This window comes from Monodelphis domestica, chromosome 1, assembly GCF_027887165.1.
Source record: "Monodelphis domestica isolate mMonDom1 chromosome 1, mMonDom1.pri, whole genome shotgun sequence".
Lineage (NCBI taxonomy): Eukaryota > Metazoa > Chordata > Mammalia > Didelphimorphia > Didelphidae > Monodelphis > Monodelphis domestica.
Window position 1 is genome coordinate 346,936,806 of NC_077227.1, and position 20,660 is coordinate 346,957,465.

The 20,660-nt window shown below is 35.6% G+C and overlaps 1 protein-coding gene across 1 annotated transcript in view; it reads right to left on the bottom strand.

The window, feature by feature from the left end:
• The window catches only part of LARS1 (leucyl-tRNA synthetase 1), a 72,251-nt gene that overhangs the window by 24,995 nt on the left and 26,596 nt on the right, over positions 1-20,660 (bottom strand). Inside the window, exons 11-22 of the mRNA XM_056811439.1 lie at positions 18,066-18,153; positions 17,890-17,966; positions 15,793-15,846; positions 14,714-14,854; positions 13,362-13,439; positions 12,202-12,287; positions 12,041-12,106; positions 11,847-11,929; positions 10,476-10,614; positions 8,373-8,585; positions 6,468-6,525; positions 4,424-4,487 (exon numbers count right to left, since the gene is read on the bottom strand). Coding sequence (XP_056667417.1) covers positions 4,424-4,487; positions 6,468-6,525; positions 8,373-8,585; positions 10,476-10,614; positions 11,847-11,929; positions 12,041-12,106; positions 12,202-12,287; positions 13,362-13,439; positions 14,714-14,854; positions 15,793-15,846; positions 17,890-17,966; positions 18,066-18,153 — 1,147 coding nt within the window. The remainder of the gene's footprint in view (positions 1-4,423; positions 4,488-6,467; positions 6,526-8,372; positions 8,586-10,475; positions 10,615-11,846; positions 11,930-12,040; positions 12,107-12,201; positions 12,288-13,361; positions 13,440-14,713; positions 14,855-15,792; positions 15,847-17,889; positions 17,967-18,065; positions 18,154-20,660) is intronic.

Below are 20,660 nucleotides of genomic sequence, written 5' to 3' on the forward strand. Positions count from 1 at the left end.
ACTTTTGGATAATAAAAAATAAAGATAGATGGGGAAAAAGTTTGCTATAAACATTTTGGTTAAAAGTTTGACATTCAAAAGCTACAAAGAGTTGACAAATTTATAAGAATAAGTTCTTATATAAGCTCTTAGATAAGGAGACAAAGGCTATGGAAAGATAAGTTTTGAAATAAGGAATATAAATAACTTTAACAAGCAAAAAATGAAAATAAAACTAATGCATTTTATATTGGCAAAGATAGTTAAAACAATAAAATCTAGTGCTGATGAGGATGTAAGGATGTGGGCACATTATTGAAAATGCTGTTGAAGCTGTGAATTGATACATTCTTTCTAGAAAACGTATTGTATAAATATAATTAAATAAAACTGTTCATACTGTGCTAGAGAAAGAAAGTTTTACAACAAAACTAAGTGGTGCATATGTCAGAGTGAGTGATTGACAGGAGCATGTGACTAAGAGTTACTTGGGAGCCTAAGGCTGGAGATCTAGGGAAAGTTCTATGACCCAAATGACAGACTTCTCTCCTGAAAGGACCTTGGTTGAAGACTTGGGAAAAGAGGTTTCTGGATTTATCCTAACAACAACTAAAGAGAGAAATCTTGGAATCTGGCTGCTGGCAGCTTGAGTAAAGAAGATTGAAAACCCATTTTATCTTTGGACCTGTTTGGACAGTAATCAACTGAAGATCCTGGCCCATTTGATTGGACTCCTTGTGTGAGATTTGGCTATTGGAGAAATTTACTGCTTAACTTAATAAGGTAGTTTTAGATAGTTTATAGACATTAGATTGTAAGATAACTTATAGATTTTCTCCTAAACCCCTGTTCCTTCCACCCCTTCCCAAGCAACAAATCTGAATTTTTTATATGTTCCCTTTTGTTCATTCCTCACCAAATTCCTATCATAACAATACTCTAACTTGCTTATAGAAATAAACACAGAGGCTGTTATTAAAAAGCCAAAAAAAAAATTTAAACCCTATTTCTATAAAAATATTCCTGGGATCTATAACTTCATCAGCATAGGAAGGAAACTCCCAGTGAGGAAATTCCTCTCCTAATGAAGCCTGGCACCTTCTCTGCAACTCAGACAGTGATCTGGAACACTGAGTGGCTAAATGACTTGTGCCCTGCCCAAGGACATATGGTCAGCAAGAGCTTAAAGTATTAAAAAGATGGGTTTTTGTTCCAAAGAAAAGCATGAAGTTATTTAAAGAACCTTGAAATCACCCTAAAGTGATAATAGTAGTCGCTCCTCTTCTGATTTAATTCTGGGAAAAACTCAATGGTCCATCTGCAGTGTCCCTTTAAGAGATTATAGCTATAGAACACACAGGTATACATTTACACACATACACATAGTTGTATATAGCTATACACACATATATACATAGGCATACATCTATAGATACACACGTGAACTTTGACAGATGAGTGTCATAGATTGTACTTTCAAATACAATTCTGTTTGGAAAAATAGGCATTCTATGGACACTCATTCTTTTCTCTATGAAAACAGATAAATCATAATCTTTTATCATTCGGGGTTTGATGCAGTCAGGAAAAATGTATTCTCTACTGGGAACAACTGTCTAATGAACCCTTCCTCGAAATGGAGCCTGCATTAGATCTCCATATAAATAGGAAATAACTGTTGAGCAGACAACGCCCTGCTTTATGTCCTTCTTGATAATTATATAATGATATTACATGTAATATCCAAATAAGCTGTTATTTGTGTAATTTTGACATATACATGAAATCACCTTGCTGGAGAACCTTCAAGGGTTTTCAGGAAAAGAAACTCGCTAACTCCCCAAATCAAGAAAGTGAACTTTTTGGAGAAGGCACCAGAAAAATGCCTGCAGAAACCACACGCTACATCAAAAGATCCAGAATTTAGAGATTATTAATAAAACCCAGGGAGGCAGAGTCAAGATGGCAGCTTAGAGACAACAAAAGTTCAGACCTCCACAAATCCTTCCTCATCAACTCAAAAACGCAATGCTTCAAGGGGACTGAAAACCAAATCTAACAACAGGGCAGAGCTAGGGAACCCTCCTGCTGAACTCAACTTAAAAGGTACACCCCCAAAAAAAGCCTGAACTCTAGAACATGCGGGTTTAAGGGGAAGGAAAAAGGAAGGTCTCAGGACCCCTCCCCCACCAACAGTGCTAAGCCTTCAGCAGTGGCTAAAATTTCTGGGCAGACAAGGGCATTAGTCTGGAAGGAGTACTTTGCTGGCACACCTGTGCCAGGCTCAGGACATTGAACACAGGCACCATAGCAGCGTAGAGGCAGCTGGAGGAGAGCAGGAAGCCTAGGCACAGCTAAGACATTCTATCTTGCCCCCCCCCCCCCCCCCCCGAGGTTTTGATCAATCTTATCAATAGAGCAGATAAGAAGCCTTCAGAGGGTAGGGAAGCTCAAACTCCAACACCCCTCCCCTACAGACTAATCTGAGAGCCTTGCTGACTAAGCTCCAAGGGCAAAGGCTACAACAAACTATAGGCAAGTGAGAAGCCCAGCTCCTTTTCAGCTTCTGCAGCCAGCTAGGGAAGATTGGACCTCAGGGCTCATTAATACCATCAGCCTAACCTGGTAAATCAGCAGAGCAGAGAAGCCTTCCCTTCAGGACAGAACAGCCCAAACCCACAGATTCAGCAAATAATGAGAGAAGCAAGACTACAGGCAATTACAGGGAGGGAAAGAAGGGAAAAAATATGAGTAAACAACAGAAAAAGAAAAAAGAAATTACAATCAACAGCTTCTAGCCAGGCAATGAACAAAGAGCAAATGGAACACAGAAGGATCAAGGAACACCAAGCAAAAAGACAGAAATTCGAGTGAATTGGACACAGGATTTGGAAGAACTCAAAATACAATTCATTTAATAAAATAGAAGACTTCCAAGCACTCATAAAAGACCAGACTTGAACAAAAAATTTGATGCCCAAACATAGAACTTAAGAGAATCACCAAAAGGTAATTAAGAAAGGGGAAAAAGCAAAAAATAAAAAATAAAAATAAAATTTTAAGGGTCACAATAAGTTAAAATGATTTGTATCCCTACAAGAAAAAAGGATATTGGTAACTCTTAAAAATTAACACCCGGGTAGCTAGAAGAATTATACTTAGAGGGAACAGTGACAAACTGTACAGGATGAAATGCCAAGACATATATATATATATAAAACTAGAGGCAAAAAAAAGCTAATACTAAGATAAATGGGAAGAGACAAAATGGGGTAAATTTATATGCCATAAAGAAGCACCTGGCAGGAGTGGGGGAGAATACCAATACACTGCAAGGGTAAAGAGGTCAGAGACAGAAAATACTTAATTCTTACATGCATTGAAATTGACTCAAAGAGAGAAGAACAATCAGACCCATTGGGGCAGATAATTGATTCACAGCCAACAGAGAAAAGGAAGGGTAACAAACGAACTGGTGGGGAGCACAGTAATATAAAGGAGGGAGAGGGTGGGGGGTAGATTTAAAAAGACCCTAAAGAAAAATAAGAGGGGAATAAGAAGGATATTACCTAGCCCTTACCACTCTTCCGCCTTGGAACCAATACACAGTATTGATTCCAAGATGGAAGGTAAGGGTTTAAAAAAAAAAAGATCAAGATAGCAAGGGAAATAATGAAAAAAAAATATGAAGGAAGGTGGCCTAGCAGTACCAGATCTCAAACTATACTATAAAGCAGTGGTCATCAAAACAATGTGGTACTGGCTAAGAGACAGAAAGGAGGATCAGTGGAATAGATTTGGGGTAAGTACACCTCAGCAAGACAGTCTATGATAAACCCAAAGATCCCAGCTTTTGGGACAAAAATCCACTATTTGACAAAAACTGCTGGGAAAATTGGAAGACAGTAAAGATTGGTAAGCTCAGAATGGGTAAATGAATAAAATTTTAAATTAATAAAGTTTTAAAAAATTAATAAAACTCTATGGAAAATAAGAACCTGGAGTTATTGTTATTAATTTAAATTTTATAGGGTGTGATATGCTCTACTGAATCAAAAGCTTTTAGTAGGAAAGAAAGTAGTGAGAAAAAAAAACCTCCTAGTTCACAGAAAACTTGGTAAGGGACCCAGGTAAGCGACATCATCCGAAGGGCATTTTAGGTGTGAAACAATAAAAAATAGTAAGAAAAAAAGACTGCCACCTTTTTTAAACATACAGAGAAAAAAGCAAAATGAAGGGCAGAGAGAAGCACAGATAGGAAGGAGAGCAGTGAAAACTAAAGGTTGAATTTATTACTATATATGTAGTAATAAATAAGAAAAGCAAGGTGTATATAACAGTTCTTCAGTTTAAGATACATTCTCTTTTTTATTGTAATACTCATTTTATTTGGCACTTATTAAATTCAGAATGAGAATTATTAAATAATAATAAAGACTCTTACCATCAGCTGAAAACTTGTCAATAGCTTGGGTCAGGGTAAGAAAGTTGCCTGTAGATTTAGACATCTGAGATGGAACAGACAAGCATTGGTTGGTGAAATAGTCAATATACTAGGTAGCACTAAAACTGGTCCAAAAATAATATCTTACGGTAAGAAAGAAAATATCTTATGGTAAAATATATCAATAAAAAAACTATCTTAAAAAATAATTTTTTTCTTAAAGAGAAATGCAAGTGATACCCCAGAAGTGTCTACACTGTACAAATCTTTGTTCTAGCAAAGGGATCAAATAAAGAAGAAAAGAATCCCTCTTTACAAAAATATTGATAACAGCTCTTTGTGTAGTAACAAAAAACTGGAAACCAAAAGGGTACCCATCAATTGGAGAATGGCTGAACAAATTATGGTGTATATATATACATAGTAGAATATTTTCAAGCCCTGAAAAAGGACAAAAAAAAATTGTTTCAGCGAAACCTGGGAAGACTTATTTAAAATGATGCAGAGCAAAGTGAACTGACCCAGAAGAACACCTTATACAATAAAAACAACCCTAAAAAAAATAATATTTAAAAGATTTCAAATTGCCAATGATGAAGCATTTTCCCCAATTCCCTAAGAGGTTATGAAGTCAAGATGAAGAAAAACACACACATGTTTTGACATGGCCAATGTTAAAATCTGTAACCTAAAAAGATTAAAATTTTTTTTCAATAAGGGAAGGGAGGTAAGGGATTGGGTAGCTCCTCAAAAAAGAAAGAAAATGAAAAGAAGGCTATTAAAGCTTTTTTTAATGCATAGAAAAGAACAAAAAGAAGGCCAGACAAGCAGCCTAGCCCTGAAAGTTGAATTGACTATATATTTAAAAATAAAAGTAAATTATCCATAAAAAGATTCAAAATTTCATGGACAATCATCTTTTTTCTGTTCTACTATGTATATGGAAATACCTATTTTGGTTTTTAAGTTCAGAATTTTTTAATTTTGAGGATTAAAAAAAAGAAGAATGTTGGCCCAAGAAATAGGTATCAAAAATTCAAATCTCAACCCTAACAAGTTACAAAGATGATCAATAGTACAGCCAGAATTTGAACCAAGGTCCACTATCCTTTTTTTTTTTAAGTCTAGATTTCATTAAGGTTGGGAACTTCCAGTGAGGAAACTAACTCCAACCAATGCTGGTAAGCAACTTGTGTAACATAAAATCCTATTATCTGAGACAAGAAGAGGTTAAGAGACTTGCCTTGGGTTGTTTTGCCAGTAGGTGTCAGCAGTGAGACTTGTACTCAAGTTTTAAAGACTGCCTGTCCATGACTAGGAAGGGAAAATAGTATTTTTTTCATATATAAAATTTTATCTGTAAATAGTTCCAATTTGTGTTTTAATTTCCTTAAACAAATTTAATGGCAAGTCTGTCCTAACAAAAAATTAAGGGCACTATATTTCTTTCTGACGTTAAAAGGTTTTTTTTAGACACACAAAAACTAAGATCTTAGAGGTTTCTATTAAGCACAGTTTGGATCACTTTTCTTTGTTCAATAATAACAATTACGTGAGTAAACAGTCTCCATATTTCTCCTTAAATACCTACTCTCTACCCCACTAACACATTTTTTTTTAAAAACCCTTACCTTCTGTCTTGGAGCCAATACTGTGTATTGGCTCCAAGGCAGAAGAGTGGTAAGGGCTAGGCAATGGGGGTCAAGTGACTTGCCCAGGGTCACACAGCTAGGAAGTGTCTGAGGTCATATTTGAACCTAGGACCTCCCGTCTCTAGGGCTGACTCTCAATCCACTGAGCACCCAGCTGCCCCTCCTCTAACACATTTTTAAAGCTATTTTAATCTATATTTCAGCCTTGTGATATAATTAATAAAACATTTTAATAAATTTTAATGAAAATATTTTTAAATTTAATATTTAATAATTCAGGCTACTTGAAACTAAAAGACACACTTTTATAAAGCACAAAACAAACGCATAATCTAAAATAAAAAGCAAGTTGACCCTAACATCTTAAATCAGGAATTTCATAGACTCTTTACCTTCTCAGAATTCAGGAGGAGATGTCCATTTGCTCTCACAGCTCCTGGCCATTTGTCACTGCATTTAAGGAACATTGTTAACTTCTTGTTATTTTTTTTAAAAAGATAATGGTTTTGACTTTCTAAATTTGAAATCTTAAGAAAATGAGGACCTCAAACACTGAAGTGAAAAGTACCTATCAGCTATCTAATTTCTTTAAAATAATTTTAACACGATTCAGAAAATAGAATTAGAGAAAGAAACCCAGAATATCATATTCTTTTGAATTCTACACAATTATTCCTATTTGTCTTAAAAATTTACATTATTGGCCTTTTATTCTTGAACTAAGATAACTAATTTTTTCAAAAGACATGAACTCACAAGGGAACTTTTTATTTTGACTAGCTGAGAACTGCAGCAAGGAGGATTCCCTTTCCACATAAATGTAGAACCATTAAGAATTGGGTAGACAAAGAACAGTGTTTTTGTCTTGGGCCTACCATTTACTAATTATATCTCTAAGATATAGGTTCTAGTTCTAGTTGTGTGACTTTTTGATAAATCACTGCTCTATGCCTCAGTTTCTTAAACTATAAAACAAGAGATTAGACCAAATGACCACTAAAGTTCCTTCTAGTGCTAATGATCAACATTCCATTATCCCTTGTAATACTAATAATACCTTTGGATTTTATAATTAGCAAAGTCAAATAAGTAACCAAAAGGCCAAGTCAATAACTGGCATAATTGTGACCTACCCTGAAAGTGACATTCATTGTAGATTTCGATATATGAGCAGCTTGATGTAAAATATGAAAACAGGTTTCTTAAATATGCACTTTTAAGACTAACAATCATTCAGATAAAAACTATAACAATAATTTGGCTCACTGTTAAAACTCTAATGTAATACCTACAGGGTATTAACAGAGTTATAGAGAATAAATATATTTAATGAAAAAATATACTATAAAATGTTTTGCAAACCTTAAAGTACTACATAAATGTTAACTATAACCATTACTGCTAACAGTAATAGTAAAGACATTTTCCTATAATAATGGCTGCTTTACCAGAGCCCTATATTTAAAATATGTAAACGCTGCAAAAATTGAATTATCAAAATATCATTCTGAGAATTTTTAATGCAAGGGAAAAAGATATCACTGCTCAGGGATTTATACCACAACACAAGTGAATTTTTTACTTTAGGACATCACAATGATTTATAGCTGAACTCTCAACTTTTCCCTCTAAATCATCTTTGTTAGGAGACTCAATCTTCAGAGAGAAATGTAAAACAATGATTCTGACTATTTATGATCATATTAAGATTCTCAGGGCATCTTTCATTAGTTGGAGTGTGAACTCTATTCTCCTGGCCGCAAAATACAACTTGGGTAATTACAACCAAAAGTCCTAAATTTCCAAAAAAGTTTCAAGTAAACCTACTGTTCCTCAATGTGTATCCTCATCCATCATATAACACTGATAAGAAACTAAGATCTTGTAGCACTAAGAAAAGTATAGTCTCGCCATGGAAAGTACTCATTATTACTAAACATATTTCTCAAAAAAAGAAAAAGAGAGAGAGAGAGAGAGAGAAACTATATTTCTCCATCTTAAAGAGTATAATTCTTTCATGTTCCAAAGAATTTAAGGGTAGTACAGGGCCAAACATGGATATTGCAAACAAAAACCGAGGTAAATCTATGCCCTAGACAGGCCACAGATTCAACTTTCAACCAGAATTCTTAAAACATGGAACAAAGTCATTATTGACATGAGAACAAGTTCCAAAATAAGCTTACTAAACAAGGGTAAAGCCACCCAGTGCTCATCATCAAAAATCCCAAATTACTATTATTGACTAACTTTATGGAATTTCCCTTGCTGCCATTCACCAGCTTTATAGCACTTACCTCTGTTCTGGCCACATCGCCACATGATTATAGAGATAGTATGAAAGATGATTTGGAACAAGATCCTTGCCAGACACTCGAAGATCCACTGGATACCAATACTCAAACTCTTCCTTTAACTTATCTAATTTTTCCTTTGGGATCTGGGTTTTAGGGAATGGAGCCTTCTTGAAGAAAATATAATCCCAAACTTCCTTGGTCAGCTCTTGTGCTCTATAGAACAACAATTATACCTTGGTAAGAGGCATCCTGGAACTTTTCAGGCAACTAAGGAAATGAATTCTTAAGCAAAAGATTATGAAAGAAAAACATTGCGAAAGTATATGGTAAAAAAAGGAATTCTTTGTTCTCTTTGTCTATTCTGAGTTTACACTTGTGAAAGGGAATCCTTTATTCCCTTTGTCTATTTTGAGTTAACACTTGGTTAACAATAACTTAAGTACCCCTATTTAGTACCTCACCAGATAGTGAAGACAGGATTAACTCTCCTTTGTCTACTTTTGAAGTGAAACAACAAAAGCTTGAACACCCTACTCAGCACTAGGTGGAAGAGCTCTCTACCCTTTCAACTCAATCAGCCAGGAAATGAGAATTCACACCCTCAGAAACTCAATCAACCAGGAATCTGTGAATCCTTTTGATAAGAATTTACACCTCGAGAGGGCAAGAAGTGGATCTCTCAGAGACACTGCTCTGTCAGCAGTGCTAGACAATTTGGAAACAAATTGGAAACCCTGTGAAGAGGGGACTGGACAAGAAGTCACCATAAAAGCCATGGAATCCTTTGGCTGAAGGCTGGTCTTGCAGAGGCAGTCTGGTAGAGATAGCCTTGTGGGGATTGTCTTCTGAAGATAAGTCTTTGAGGGAACTTCACTGGAGACTTCAGCTTGGATCTTGGCTTCAACTTGGTTCAGACTCCTGGACTTCTTTGTGGGTGAGTGAAAAGAGCTGACTCCTTTCCTAGTTTCCGAAGAGACTAGTTTCTACTCACCACTGGCCCTCCTGGCTGAGGGCTAGTATAGGTATTTTCTCTAACCTCTTTCACATTTCTCTACTTTATTGTTTCCCCTCTATTTTGGTAAATAAACTGCTGACTTGAGATATAATAATTTTGGCAACCATGCTATTTCATATAATTAAGTTCAACCATTAAATTTAACTCTTACAATATAGAGTACAATTTCAGGGAAATGATTCAACTGAAACATGAAAAAGAAGTCTCTTTCAGAGTAGATTTAAAAAATGTGAGAAATGTCCCCTATAATATTGCTTAAGTTCCCCCGAAAAGTAAATAAGACTATTTTTTCTTTTTTCCTCATTCCAATAATGAAAAAAATTCCAAACTGTTAAATGAACTTCATGACCCAGAGATTGGGGGGGGAGGAGGGGAGGGGCAAGGTCTGGGGAGGAAACCACAGATCTGTGATTTCATTGACATAAAGGAACTTATCCAATAAAGCAGGTCAGCATCTCCTCTACAACTCACAACCAAGGAAGTTAACTGGGGAACTCATGAGGTCAAATGACTTGCCAGGGTCACAGAATTAGCATATCAAAGTTAGTACTTCAACCTAGGTCTTCCGAAGTCTAAAACCAGATTTATTTAGTCACTTTACCATGTTGCCACTCTGGTCCAAATGTAAGTGGCTTTATTTCGTTTCTTTAAGCAACTGGTTTTATACAATAATATTTCTATATCAATCCAATAAAAATTTTGCCAGTGACAGTAGCACACACTTGTAATCTCTGCTAACAAAGGAGGTTGAGGCTAGTGGATCAGCTGCTCTTGGAAGTTCTGAGCTGACAAAGGGCTAATGAAGATCGAGTGTCCTCAATAAGTCTGACAGTGAGCACCCCAAAGCAAGAACCATCATGCTGCCTAAGGAGAGGCAAACCAGCTCAGGTTGAAAATAGAGTAAGTCAAACTTTCCATGACTATCAGACCCCATGCATAATCTCACCTGAGCAAGACAGTGGAACCCAATCTCAAAACAAACAAAAATAACATTTCACAGCTTTGACTATTAAAAATTACACACACACACACACACACACATACAAAATATTCCCCTTTCCCAGGTGACCAAGGAGTAGCTAACTAACCTGATGCCTAATGGAGATTCTGCCTGTCCACTCAAATTCCCCCCTTGCAGCAAGTGGGCAACTGTGTAAAATGCCATATAAATAGTGGAATCAGAGAGTGATTCAATCAGCCACTGTTCATCCCAAGGCAAGCGAGTACCTACAAGAGGAGCAAAAGAGAGAAAACAATCCAAAAGTAAGTAACCAAGTAATCTAGGGAAATGCAAAACCAAAAAAGGACTATGGCATTTAGTAATCTACTTATTTAAAGAAGCATCTTCAATAAATTTCTAAAAAGGGAATTTCCAAGTGAGAAAAACAAAGTTATAAAGTGTTTTGGAGTCTCTTTCCATATGAAAGTTAGTTCATAAAATCTAATCTACAATCTAGGGGGTTAAACAGGAGGATCATTTGCTGTTACTAAATACCATCACTATTTACCCCAGCTTCCTCTAACCCATCATTTCCAGTTTAGGAAAGCATATTATTGCCACAGTCAGGGTTCAGCCCCACTAGCGACTCCAGGGTTCCCTGTGGCGAATGTGGTGGAATTTATCAGTCAAAATAAATAACATAAAATAAATAACAAATGGAAGACAACTTAATCATTACAGCCATGGGACTGCTTTGCATCTCCAAGCTGCTCCGACATTCCCAGGCTTGGGATTTATTTTTATATCCATATCTTGGTATGCAGGTATACAAAATTAAAGAGAGATAATTGGAAAAGTGATACATTAACTTTTAACAAATCACTTGATTAACATTCTATATTTTCGTATTGTGATTACAGACAGAATAAAGGTTGCACACAAGATAAATGATTTCATCACAGGTGGCTTACTAGAGAGTTTGAGTTACTGATTTGTGTAATTGAGTCACTGAGGCATATTGAAGCTTAGTGTACCTGTACTGTACCTGTACATATTGTATGGGGCTCTATGATTGATTTGTGTGCTGACTTCATGAGAAAGTTTTGGGCTTGGCCTGTAGCTGCGGTTTCATGGGAATTATGCAACTAAATAAAAGTTAACCCACGATAGTCTTTTGGGATTGGGTTTGAGGGTCTGATATTTTGGTGATGTTTTGGGGAATAAGGGTACATGTGTTTTGCTCTTGCATCATTTCTTTTGAGACTAGGGGGAATAATAATCATTTCAATTCATAGGTAAGGGGCATTGATGAAAGAAGTCATGCAAGAGGGATAGAGTGGGCAGTCACATCTTGCCAAGGACCACTCTGTGGTCTCCCCAGCTACCACACGTGACTCTGTCAAGGCATTGTGGACTGATGGCCCCCCAGCATATTATTAGGTGGCAAAACAAATAAGTGATTTCTAACATTTGCGTCCTTGTCAAAAGGTCAAAAACATTAGTTGGTTAAGATACCTACCTAAACCATAGGTTCTTGAGCAAGCGTGTTCCTGCAGCCATCCTAAAGTAGCTTCAAAATTCCTCCTGGTCTCATCACAGAAGCTAAGTAAAGCAAATCAGGAGATTGTTTCTCTTCACCTTTGAATCCTTCCTCCCTCTATCCCTCTTCTGTACTCCTTTTACCATCTTTATCTATTTTCTTTAAGAACTTACGTCTCTAAATCTTGCAAGCACTGGGAGGTCTGATTTTTCCAGCTTTCCTCACCATAATCCAAATACCTGCAAGTGGATAAAAAAATTTCGAGGAATTGAATCAAAGAGATCATATCTCAGTGACCAAAGGATCTTTCTTCATCCTTATAAAGAGAACTCACCACTGATCACACAAAGCCACAACACATTCATCAGCAGATCTAGAAATCACTTGTTTCTCTGGCTCCATGTAAATAAGTGCTTCCCCCTATCAGAAAAGATAACTCAAACCAATAAATATATATGGGCTATTTATTATTTTAAAGTTAGAATTCTGTCTCAGAACAAAGTTCAGAACAAGCAAAAACTGTTCCATCATTTTCATTATGATTCCCATTATATACTCTACCAATCTTCTTTCCAGAAAGGGGTTATCACCTGGTCTTCTATATCAAGCATTAGGCTCAAGAACAAGCAAAGATCTAAAAGCAGGTATGTTATGGACCATTTGTTCTCTTCCTTTCTTCCCCTATTCCTAAGAATTTTGTTAGCTCAGAATGAAGCAAGAATTATTTTCACCAATCCCCTGGATTGGAAGATTATGCTTCCTATTATAGCTGTGATGCACACATACATTTCTTATCCAGGTTTTAAACCCAAAAAGCACTCAAAGCAAAGGGATCTCATCAGTTGATCCTCCCCAAAGAAGAGTAAAAAGAAAACGAGATTAAATGCATGGACCTACCACTGGAGAAGCTTATAGCAAGCTAAATAAAAACCTCTCTAACAGCTGCTCAAAGATTAGAACATGGCTAGAGTCTATTTTCCAAAAGCTACATCTGTGAAAAGGAATGTCCATTAGAGACTTGGTCACATGCTTTCCCACCAAGTAAAATTCTTACCTAAGTATTCTGCCCACAGACTGATTTGGTCAGGGCAGGGTTTTTAAATTTTTAAATAAAATTCATTGCTATAACCTATACATATTTGTCTACTCAGAATTCTCAGTGTAATTCAGTCAAAAAAGAAAATGTAAAGAAGAAAGGTAAAATGAAGAAGTACTGGGGAAGGGTGGGTATTAACTGATCTACAAATATGCCCTACAAGGGCAACCATTTTAAGTTATCAATGTATAATGCAATATGAGTGTCAATAGCATTTAGCATCATAGGCTTCTAATGCTCACTGATTTTCCAAACTAGATAATAATTACTCCCTAGTAAATGAATATGACCTCTTTAGCATGACTTTATGGTCTACTACAGAATTCATTAGTAATTACACACAACAAAAGTAAAGTAATGCAGACAGACAAAGCTTCCCAGGATAGCTTCTCACTTACATTATCAACCATCTTTTTCTGAATTGTTTTCTTAACATCTTGGACCTTCTGCCCTTTGAATCCATCCACCAACATGATCTAAAAAGAAGGGGAAAAATGTCAAAGTTAGTTTATAGTAATATTTATCCTTCTTTAGGTCTCTTTGTTCCAACTCTGAGATTTTATGATCCATGTAATGTATCAAAAGGCTCACTTTATTTCAATTCATCACTAACAAATTATATTTCTTAATCTGTTTCACAGGTCAAAAGTTGCCTCATGAGTATAAGTAGGTCATAACTAATAATGATACTGACATGCAAAAAAAAAGGCATAAAAGACATTATTGAGGACATATATGACCAGAAAAGGAGACAGACTAGTCATGTATTAAAAGTGTAAAAGAACAGACAGACCACAAATTCTCTACCCAAAAAAATTACCAAAGTACTAAGATCAGCTCAATGTGCATTATTTGAGGCTATGTTTTTATTAACTTAACTATTCCAACAGTTTTCTTCTCTTCACTCACAAAGCCACTACATTCATTCAGCCCTCCATCAACCCCTCTCACTCGGATTATTACATTCTCTTCCTAATTAGTCTCCCTATCTCAATTATTTCCCCTTCACACAACTGTCTCATGGATATATGCTTAAGTACTGGTCCAATTATGTAACTTCTCTTCTCAAAAAACTCCAGCAGCTCTACAGATCAGAAATTAAATACTGTTCATGATCTGGTTCTAGTCTCCCTTTCTAGACTTGTGGCACATGACTCCCCTTCAGATATTCCAAAACCATTTACATGCTGTTCCCTTTACAGAACATTCTATTTACAGTATTTCAGTACCCATCCATCTCCATGCCTTCACACAGATTGTCCCTGTTTTTCTAATGCCCTTCTTCCTCACCTCTGCCCCTTAGAAGCCCTAACCAGGACTTTGGAGACCCAATTCAATTGCCCCTTCCACACTTTACTAATCAGTTTTCATTGACTTATCACTACATGTACATGCTGTTTTCCCAGACAGAATGTAAGTTATTGGAGGGTGGGATCTACATCCATGATCCTATAACCAAGATTTCCACCCTGGCTCTGCTCATTAATAGTGATGTGATGTTGAGCAAATCACTCCACCCCTGAAGGCTATAACTTCTAAATATGAAAAAAAAATGAATTGCATTAGATGATTTCTAAGGTCCTTTTCAGCTATAATATTCTGTAATTCTGTTAAAGAAGAAAACACAAAATCCTAAAAGGGCTCCCTCATACACAGTTCTTTTTTTCTCCTTTCCCTTTTTTTCAGTGTAATTAAAACACCATTAGATATGGATAAAATTTAAACATGGAATATGGAAATTAATACTTACACCATCATAAAATCCTTTCAGATATAATTGTTCCTTAGCTTCTGCAAGTTTCTCTCGGTCATTCTGGCTCTGAATTTTTAATGCATCACAAATGCTTGGAGCAGAAAGGTTTCCAAAGCCTGGGATTTCAATGATTGGCACCTGGAGAAAACAGAATTTATTCAAAATGTCTAAACACCTGGGACGGCTTGGTGGCTCTCAGTGGATAATAACAAGTCAGGCATGAAAATCCTGACTTCAAATTTGACCTCAGATATTTCCTAACTATGTGACCCTGGGCAAATAATTTAACCCAAACTGTCTAGCCCTTATACTTAATAAATACTTAGTATTGATTCTAAGAAGGTATGGGTTTAAAAAAATAAAAGTATGAACATAGAAACAGCATGTGGGGCACAATCCTTTTGACTCTTACTCAGTAAAATGAAGTCATTTGATATTATCTTTGCTACTACAAAAATAGATGGCAACCCCAGAAGTCATTTTGTCTTCTTTCCCATCACAACCACCATCAGAGCTCCACATGCCCCTGCTGCTCCCCCAATCTTTAGCAAAAGAACATCTGGTTTTGTTTTGGTTTGTAACAAATAAAAAGATTTTTAATTTTCTTCAAATTTAGCTGTAGAAAATTAAATTCTTGCATGTACAATCACCAGTCTATAAATAATCACAAAAAAATACAAAATGGAAGTACAATGTGCTTATTTTTCTTAAAGCATTAATGAGTGATATGGCATAATTTTGGCCTTTTAATTTAGGAAGTTGGCTATTCTGTCAAGAAAGGATTATAAAAGGCAAAAAACTATTGTTTCAGAATTATAGATCCTAAGTTCTAAAAACCAATCAATAATAAGAAATTCTTAACTTGGAACATTATCTTTCCCCCCATTCTGCAGCACTACTAAAGCTACAGGAACCTATTAAATTCTCTTCTCTTCCTTTTAGCTACTACTCCCTTGTCTGCCACCCCCACCCCCACTCCCCACAACCCCATCACTGACTTTTAGGGCCAAAGAAAATATTTTGAGTTTCTTGTCTAAGACCTACAAGACTTGACTAGTCTACATTTACATACTCACCGGCTCAAAAGGCATGACCATTTCATCTTTGATTCCATACTTTGCTCTTAATGCCTAAAAAAAAATTTTTTTTGAAAGTTAAAAAAAAAACATAATCTATGCCACACTAAATTTTACATTTTGTTCAATGAACTTAATTGGAAAAACTCAAACTGAAAATTTTTTACTTTTTTTTTTTGCTCACAATTTCCTAATTACAAAAAGGATTAAGCACTTATCAGATGTGTGCTGAGCACTGTGCTAAGCCCTGGTAGATACAAAGAAAAACTACTCTTAAGGAGCTTCTATTCTAAAGGGGAAAACAATATGTACAAAGAAAGCAATGATTCTCAAACTCTGGTCTCAGAATTCTTTTATGATCTTAAAAATTTCTAAGGACTACCTCCCACCCCCTCAAGAGCTTTTGTTTATGTGGGCTATATCTACTAATATTTACACTATTAAATATTAAAATGCCTTATAACTATTATGAAAAGTTTTGACTTCATGGAGCCCCTAAAAAAATTTTTCTCAAATACGTATATAAACAAAATACATATAAAGTAGAAATCTGGCAATGTCAACTACAGAGACTAGGAAAGGCCTTCTGCAAAAGGAGGCACTTGAGCTCAGTCTTGAAGGAAGCCAGTGATCCCTATGGGCAGAAGTAAGGAGAAGAAGCATGCCAGGCACACAGCCAGTACAAGGCATGGAAACAGAGAATGGGGTGTTAGGAAGGATAACAAACAGGGCAATGTAGCTGGACTGTTGAGTATATGGAGAGGAGTAAAGCATGAGAAAGCTACAACAGTCAGGCTGTGAAGGTCCTATGAATTCCCAATAGAGGATTTTATATCTGATCCTAGAGGCAACAAGAAACTACTGGAGTTTATTATGTAGAGTGGAGATAGTCAGACCTGATCTTTAAGAAAATCACTTTAACAAGTATATGTTGGATGAGTTGGAAAACCAAAGACCAATTTCAAGGATATTTTTTAAAACCCTTACCTCCAATCTTAGACTCAATAGTAGGTATTGATTCCAAGGCAGAAAAGCAGTAAGGGCTAAGCAATGGGGGTTAAGTGATAGTTCACACAAAAAGTGTTTGAGGTCATATTGTATCTAGGACCTCCCATAGGTAGGCCTAGCTCTCAATTTACTGAGCCATCTAACTACCCCCAAGGAGGATATTTTAATAGTTCCCTATCTCCTAAGGAAAGCAAAGAAAAAAGAAAAGAAAAACTCAAAAGGGACCCAAAAAACCTAGAGGATAAATAAATTTAAGCAAAGCTTTTCTTAAAACAACACTGAATTCTCTACCTAGGTATAGTCAATACACAGTATATTATGATGACCCACCCTGCTTCCCTCTTCCCAAAAAAAGAATTTACTACGAAAACTCTCAAGATTAACATTACATTTTTAGAAAGGTGGTCGATATTCTACCTGAAGATAAACACAATGCTAAAGATAAAAACAAAGTTTTAGGAAATCAATTTTCAGAAGCACATATACTATGAAAATAATGACAAATGGAAAGAATACTAAAAAGGAGCTAAATTAAGTAACTGCCATAGCTAATATTGGCCCAAGAGAACAGCTAATAATGCACATCATTTTTTTCTTCAGTAAAGTCAGGGAACTAAAGTGTCCAATGCTTTCTCCTGGGTTTTCCCAATCAGAAGTCAGTCTAGCACTCTTTATTGGATGTTGTAGGGGAGGAAGTGAAGGAGCTAAGTCAAAAAATTGAAATCTCTCATTCTGTCGTCTTAACTCTGCCTCCAGGGATATGTCAAATATATTTTCAGACTGGATTAATGTATCAGTTGTTTTTGCTTAACTGTTTTTTCTTTGTTACAAAGAAAGTTGGTTTCAGTGGTAGGAGCTAGTGTATAACTAGAAATTATAGAACATCAAAAACAAAGAGCAGTGATAAAACTTGTTTATAAAAAGAAAAAAGCATTTTGGGTAGCATTCCATTTGAATATAAATAATAAATGGCAGCTTGAACTTGAACTATTCATTAGTCCTCTTGATGATCATTTACTAGCCTCTATATAATGAGATACTAAAAATGAAATATAAGCCTTAACTTCAGCAGAAGAGCAAGGCACTGACCTGTTTTTTCTTCAAGTCTCTGAAAGCAGCTATATCATCTGGAGAATCAGAGGGAACACTTGTGACAACACCAGTGCCTTATGAAAAAAAAAACAACAAAGAATTAGCTAATAGCAAATTATCATAACCAGAACATATGTTACAAAGTACTAAACAATCAGTACTTTTTTTTTTACCTTTGTCCTCCTTAATGGTCAGCATAGGAAGAGTATAGATCACCTTGAAGGATGTTAAAGGTGCAGAAAGGGCTGCACCAATAATTTCCTGCACAAGAAAAACAACTGGTATGAAAAGCAAGAAATGCTTTCTTTCAAACAATAAAATAAATGATAAACAATGTTCTATTGCACCTAGTTTCACTAGCTTCCAAGAATCATTGCAAACAACTTCCAAATATCCATAACTAGGATTTCCTATAGCAGTGATGGTGAGCCTTTTAGAGACCGAGTGCCATGCCCCTCCCACACACACACCTTGTCCCCTTGGCCCCAACCTTACCCCAAGCAGGGGAGGGAGGAAGCACTCCCACTGGGCTGCTGGACAGAAGGGTGTGAAATGTGAGAAATGTCCTCAGGTGCACATGAAGAGGGGGAGAGAAGTAACCCCTTATGGCAAACATGCCTTAGGTTTGCTAACAGTCCTATAATATCCTTCACACTTGTGATGAAAGCAAGTCTAAGGTTAAAAACAGCATTCATAGCAAAGCTCAGAGTGTAATATCAGAAAAAAATGAGTGACAGTGAGTGTGCTTACCTATATGTGTTTTGAGAGTTTAGGTTTAAATAAATTAAAAATGATCATAAAAGAACTTACTGTTTTGTACTATAAATGCCTTCTCTTTCCTCTATTAACATAAAAATTTTATATTTGACTATATTACTACTACTATCTCAAGCTACAAAATCATTAGTTATAATCAACTTGACATGTATATCAAATTATACTTTTTAGAGAATAACCTATTCAAAATATTAGAAAAAAATCTCATTGATATTATCTAAAAATTTCTTCCTAGTTCTGAATTTTAGGGGTATAGTATAAATATACATACTAGTCCTGAATGCTGATTTAATGACTTTATAGAATGTTACATTTGGGGGGAAATGGCTCAATATATTTTCTCTTTAAATTTTCAGAAGTAGAATAAAAATTATAAACTCTGTGTGAAAACTCTTCATAGGAGTATCATGGATTAATATATGAGTATGAATGCTACAAATTATAAAACTGAAGTCAAGTTTTATTAAAAGATTATAGCAATTCTCATTCATTCAACAAGCAATAATTCTGACCTCATTAATGAAGAGTTAAAAATTAGGCTAATGTGGCATACAATGGCTGTCATTTGCCTTCTCTTCCCAGACAGTTCTACAGTACTAGTTCATTTTGATACTCTTGTTTTCTCACTATCAAGATTAGTTTTATCAGCATAGAAAAGTAAAGAAAAAGATATCCATGTGCCCTTAAGTAGGTGGCAGCTTGTATATCTTTTAAATATTCCTAGAACTATTACTATGGGGTTTTGCACAGAATGAGCCCTTAATGTTCAAGTGGAATAAAAAAAAAATTTAGGAATAGGACTTATAGAGTCATAGACTATTAGAATGATCTAGTCCAAACCCCATCAAATTCTTCCAAATGCCAAAAATTAGTAAGATGGTTTTGTACCCAAATTCTCCTTTTAAAAACATTATGCCGCACACCTCCATCTCATCCCCCGAGCATGTTGAGGAAGAAGAAGCATTCACACCAATGATCAGTACAAGGAACTTTCAGTGTAGAAATTCCATTCATTAATCTGTAACTTGTAATCTTAAGAGTTGCCTGGGGCATTGAAAAATTAGAAAAGACTCATGGTCTTCTATGTCAGAACCAGAAACTGAACCCAGGTCTTCTTTACAATAAAATCAGCCTTTTATGTACTATGCTACCCTTCCTCTTTTGAAAAATTCATGTGGTAATAAAATTAGCAAAGGTAAGAAAAGATAGGAGAGTCAAAGTTAAAGGCAGTTGCAGAAAGTTCTTGTTGTTCAATTGTTTCAGTTGTGTCTAACAATTCATGACCATGTTTGGGGTTTTCTTGGTAAAGGTACTGGAGCAGTTTGCCATTGCCTTTTCCAGATCATTTTACAGATGAGGAACTGAGGCAAGCAGGGTTAAATGACTTGCCCAGGGTCAAAAAACTACGATATGAAGACCAATTCAAAATCAGGAAAATGAGTCTTCTTGGTTCCACACTGAGTATTATCCATCTAACTGCCCCCTAAACAAATTGTAATACATAGATTTTAAAGACTATTATTTTTATCACATTATAAGAGAAATAGAGAATAAGAAAATGATTTATATGAACTGATGTGAAGAAGGGTAAGCAAAACTAATATATGTATATATGTATGTATATATAAATAGAGAGACATACGCACACATATACATAATGGCAAAAGGTAAATTAAAAAACTCATGTAAGTGAACATTGTGTAATTATAATGTCCAAGCATGACCCATAAAATCCTCCTTTAAAGAGGTAAGACCATGGGGATAGAACAATGCATATCAAGTCAGATGCAGGTGATAGGTTGATTAATTGCAGTGAAATGCTTTTTTTTGCTCTTTTTAATTCTTTATTGGAAGGAAACAATTCTTTTCTAGAGAGAAGAGGGAGGAATATATTTGAAAAAGAAAGAGATAAAAAGAGCAATAACATTTTTTAAGAGCAAAATAAAAATGCTTGCAGCTATAAAGATCAATACCTAGTAAGAAGAATAACC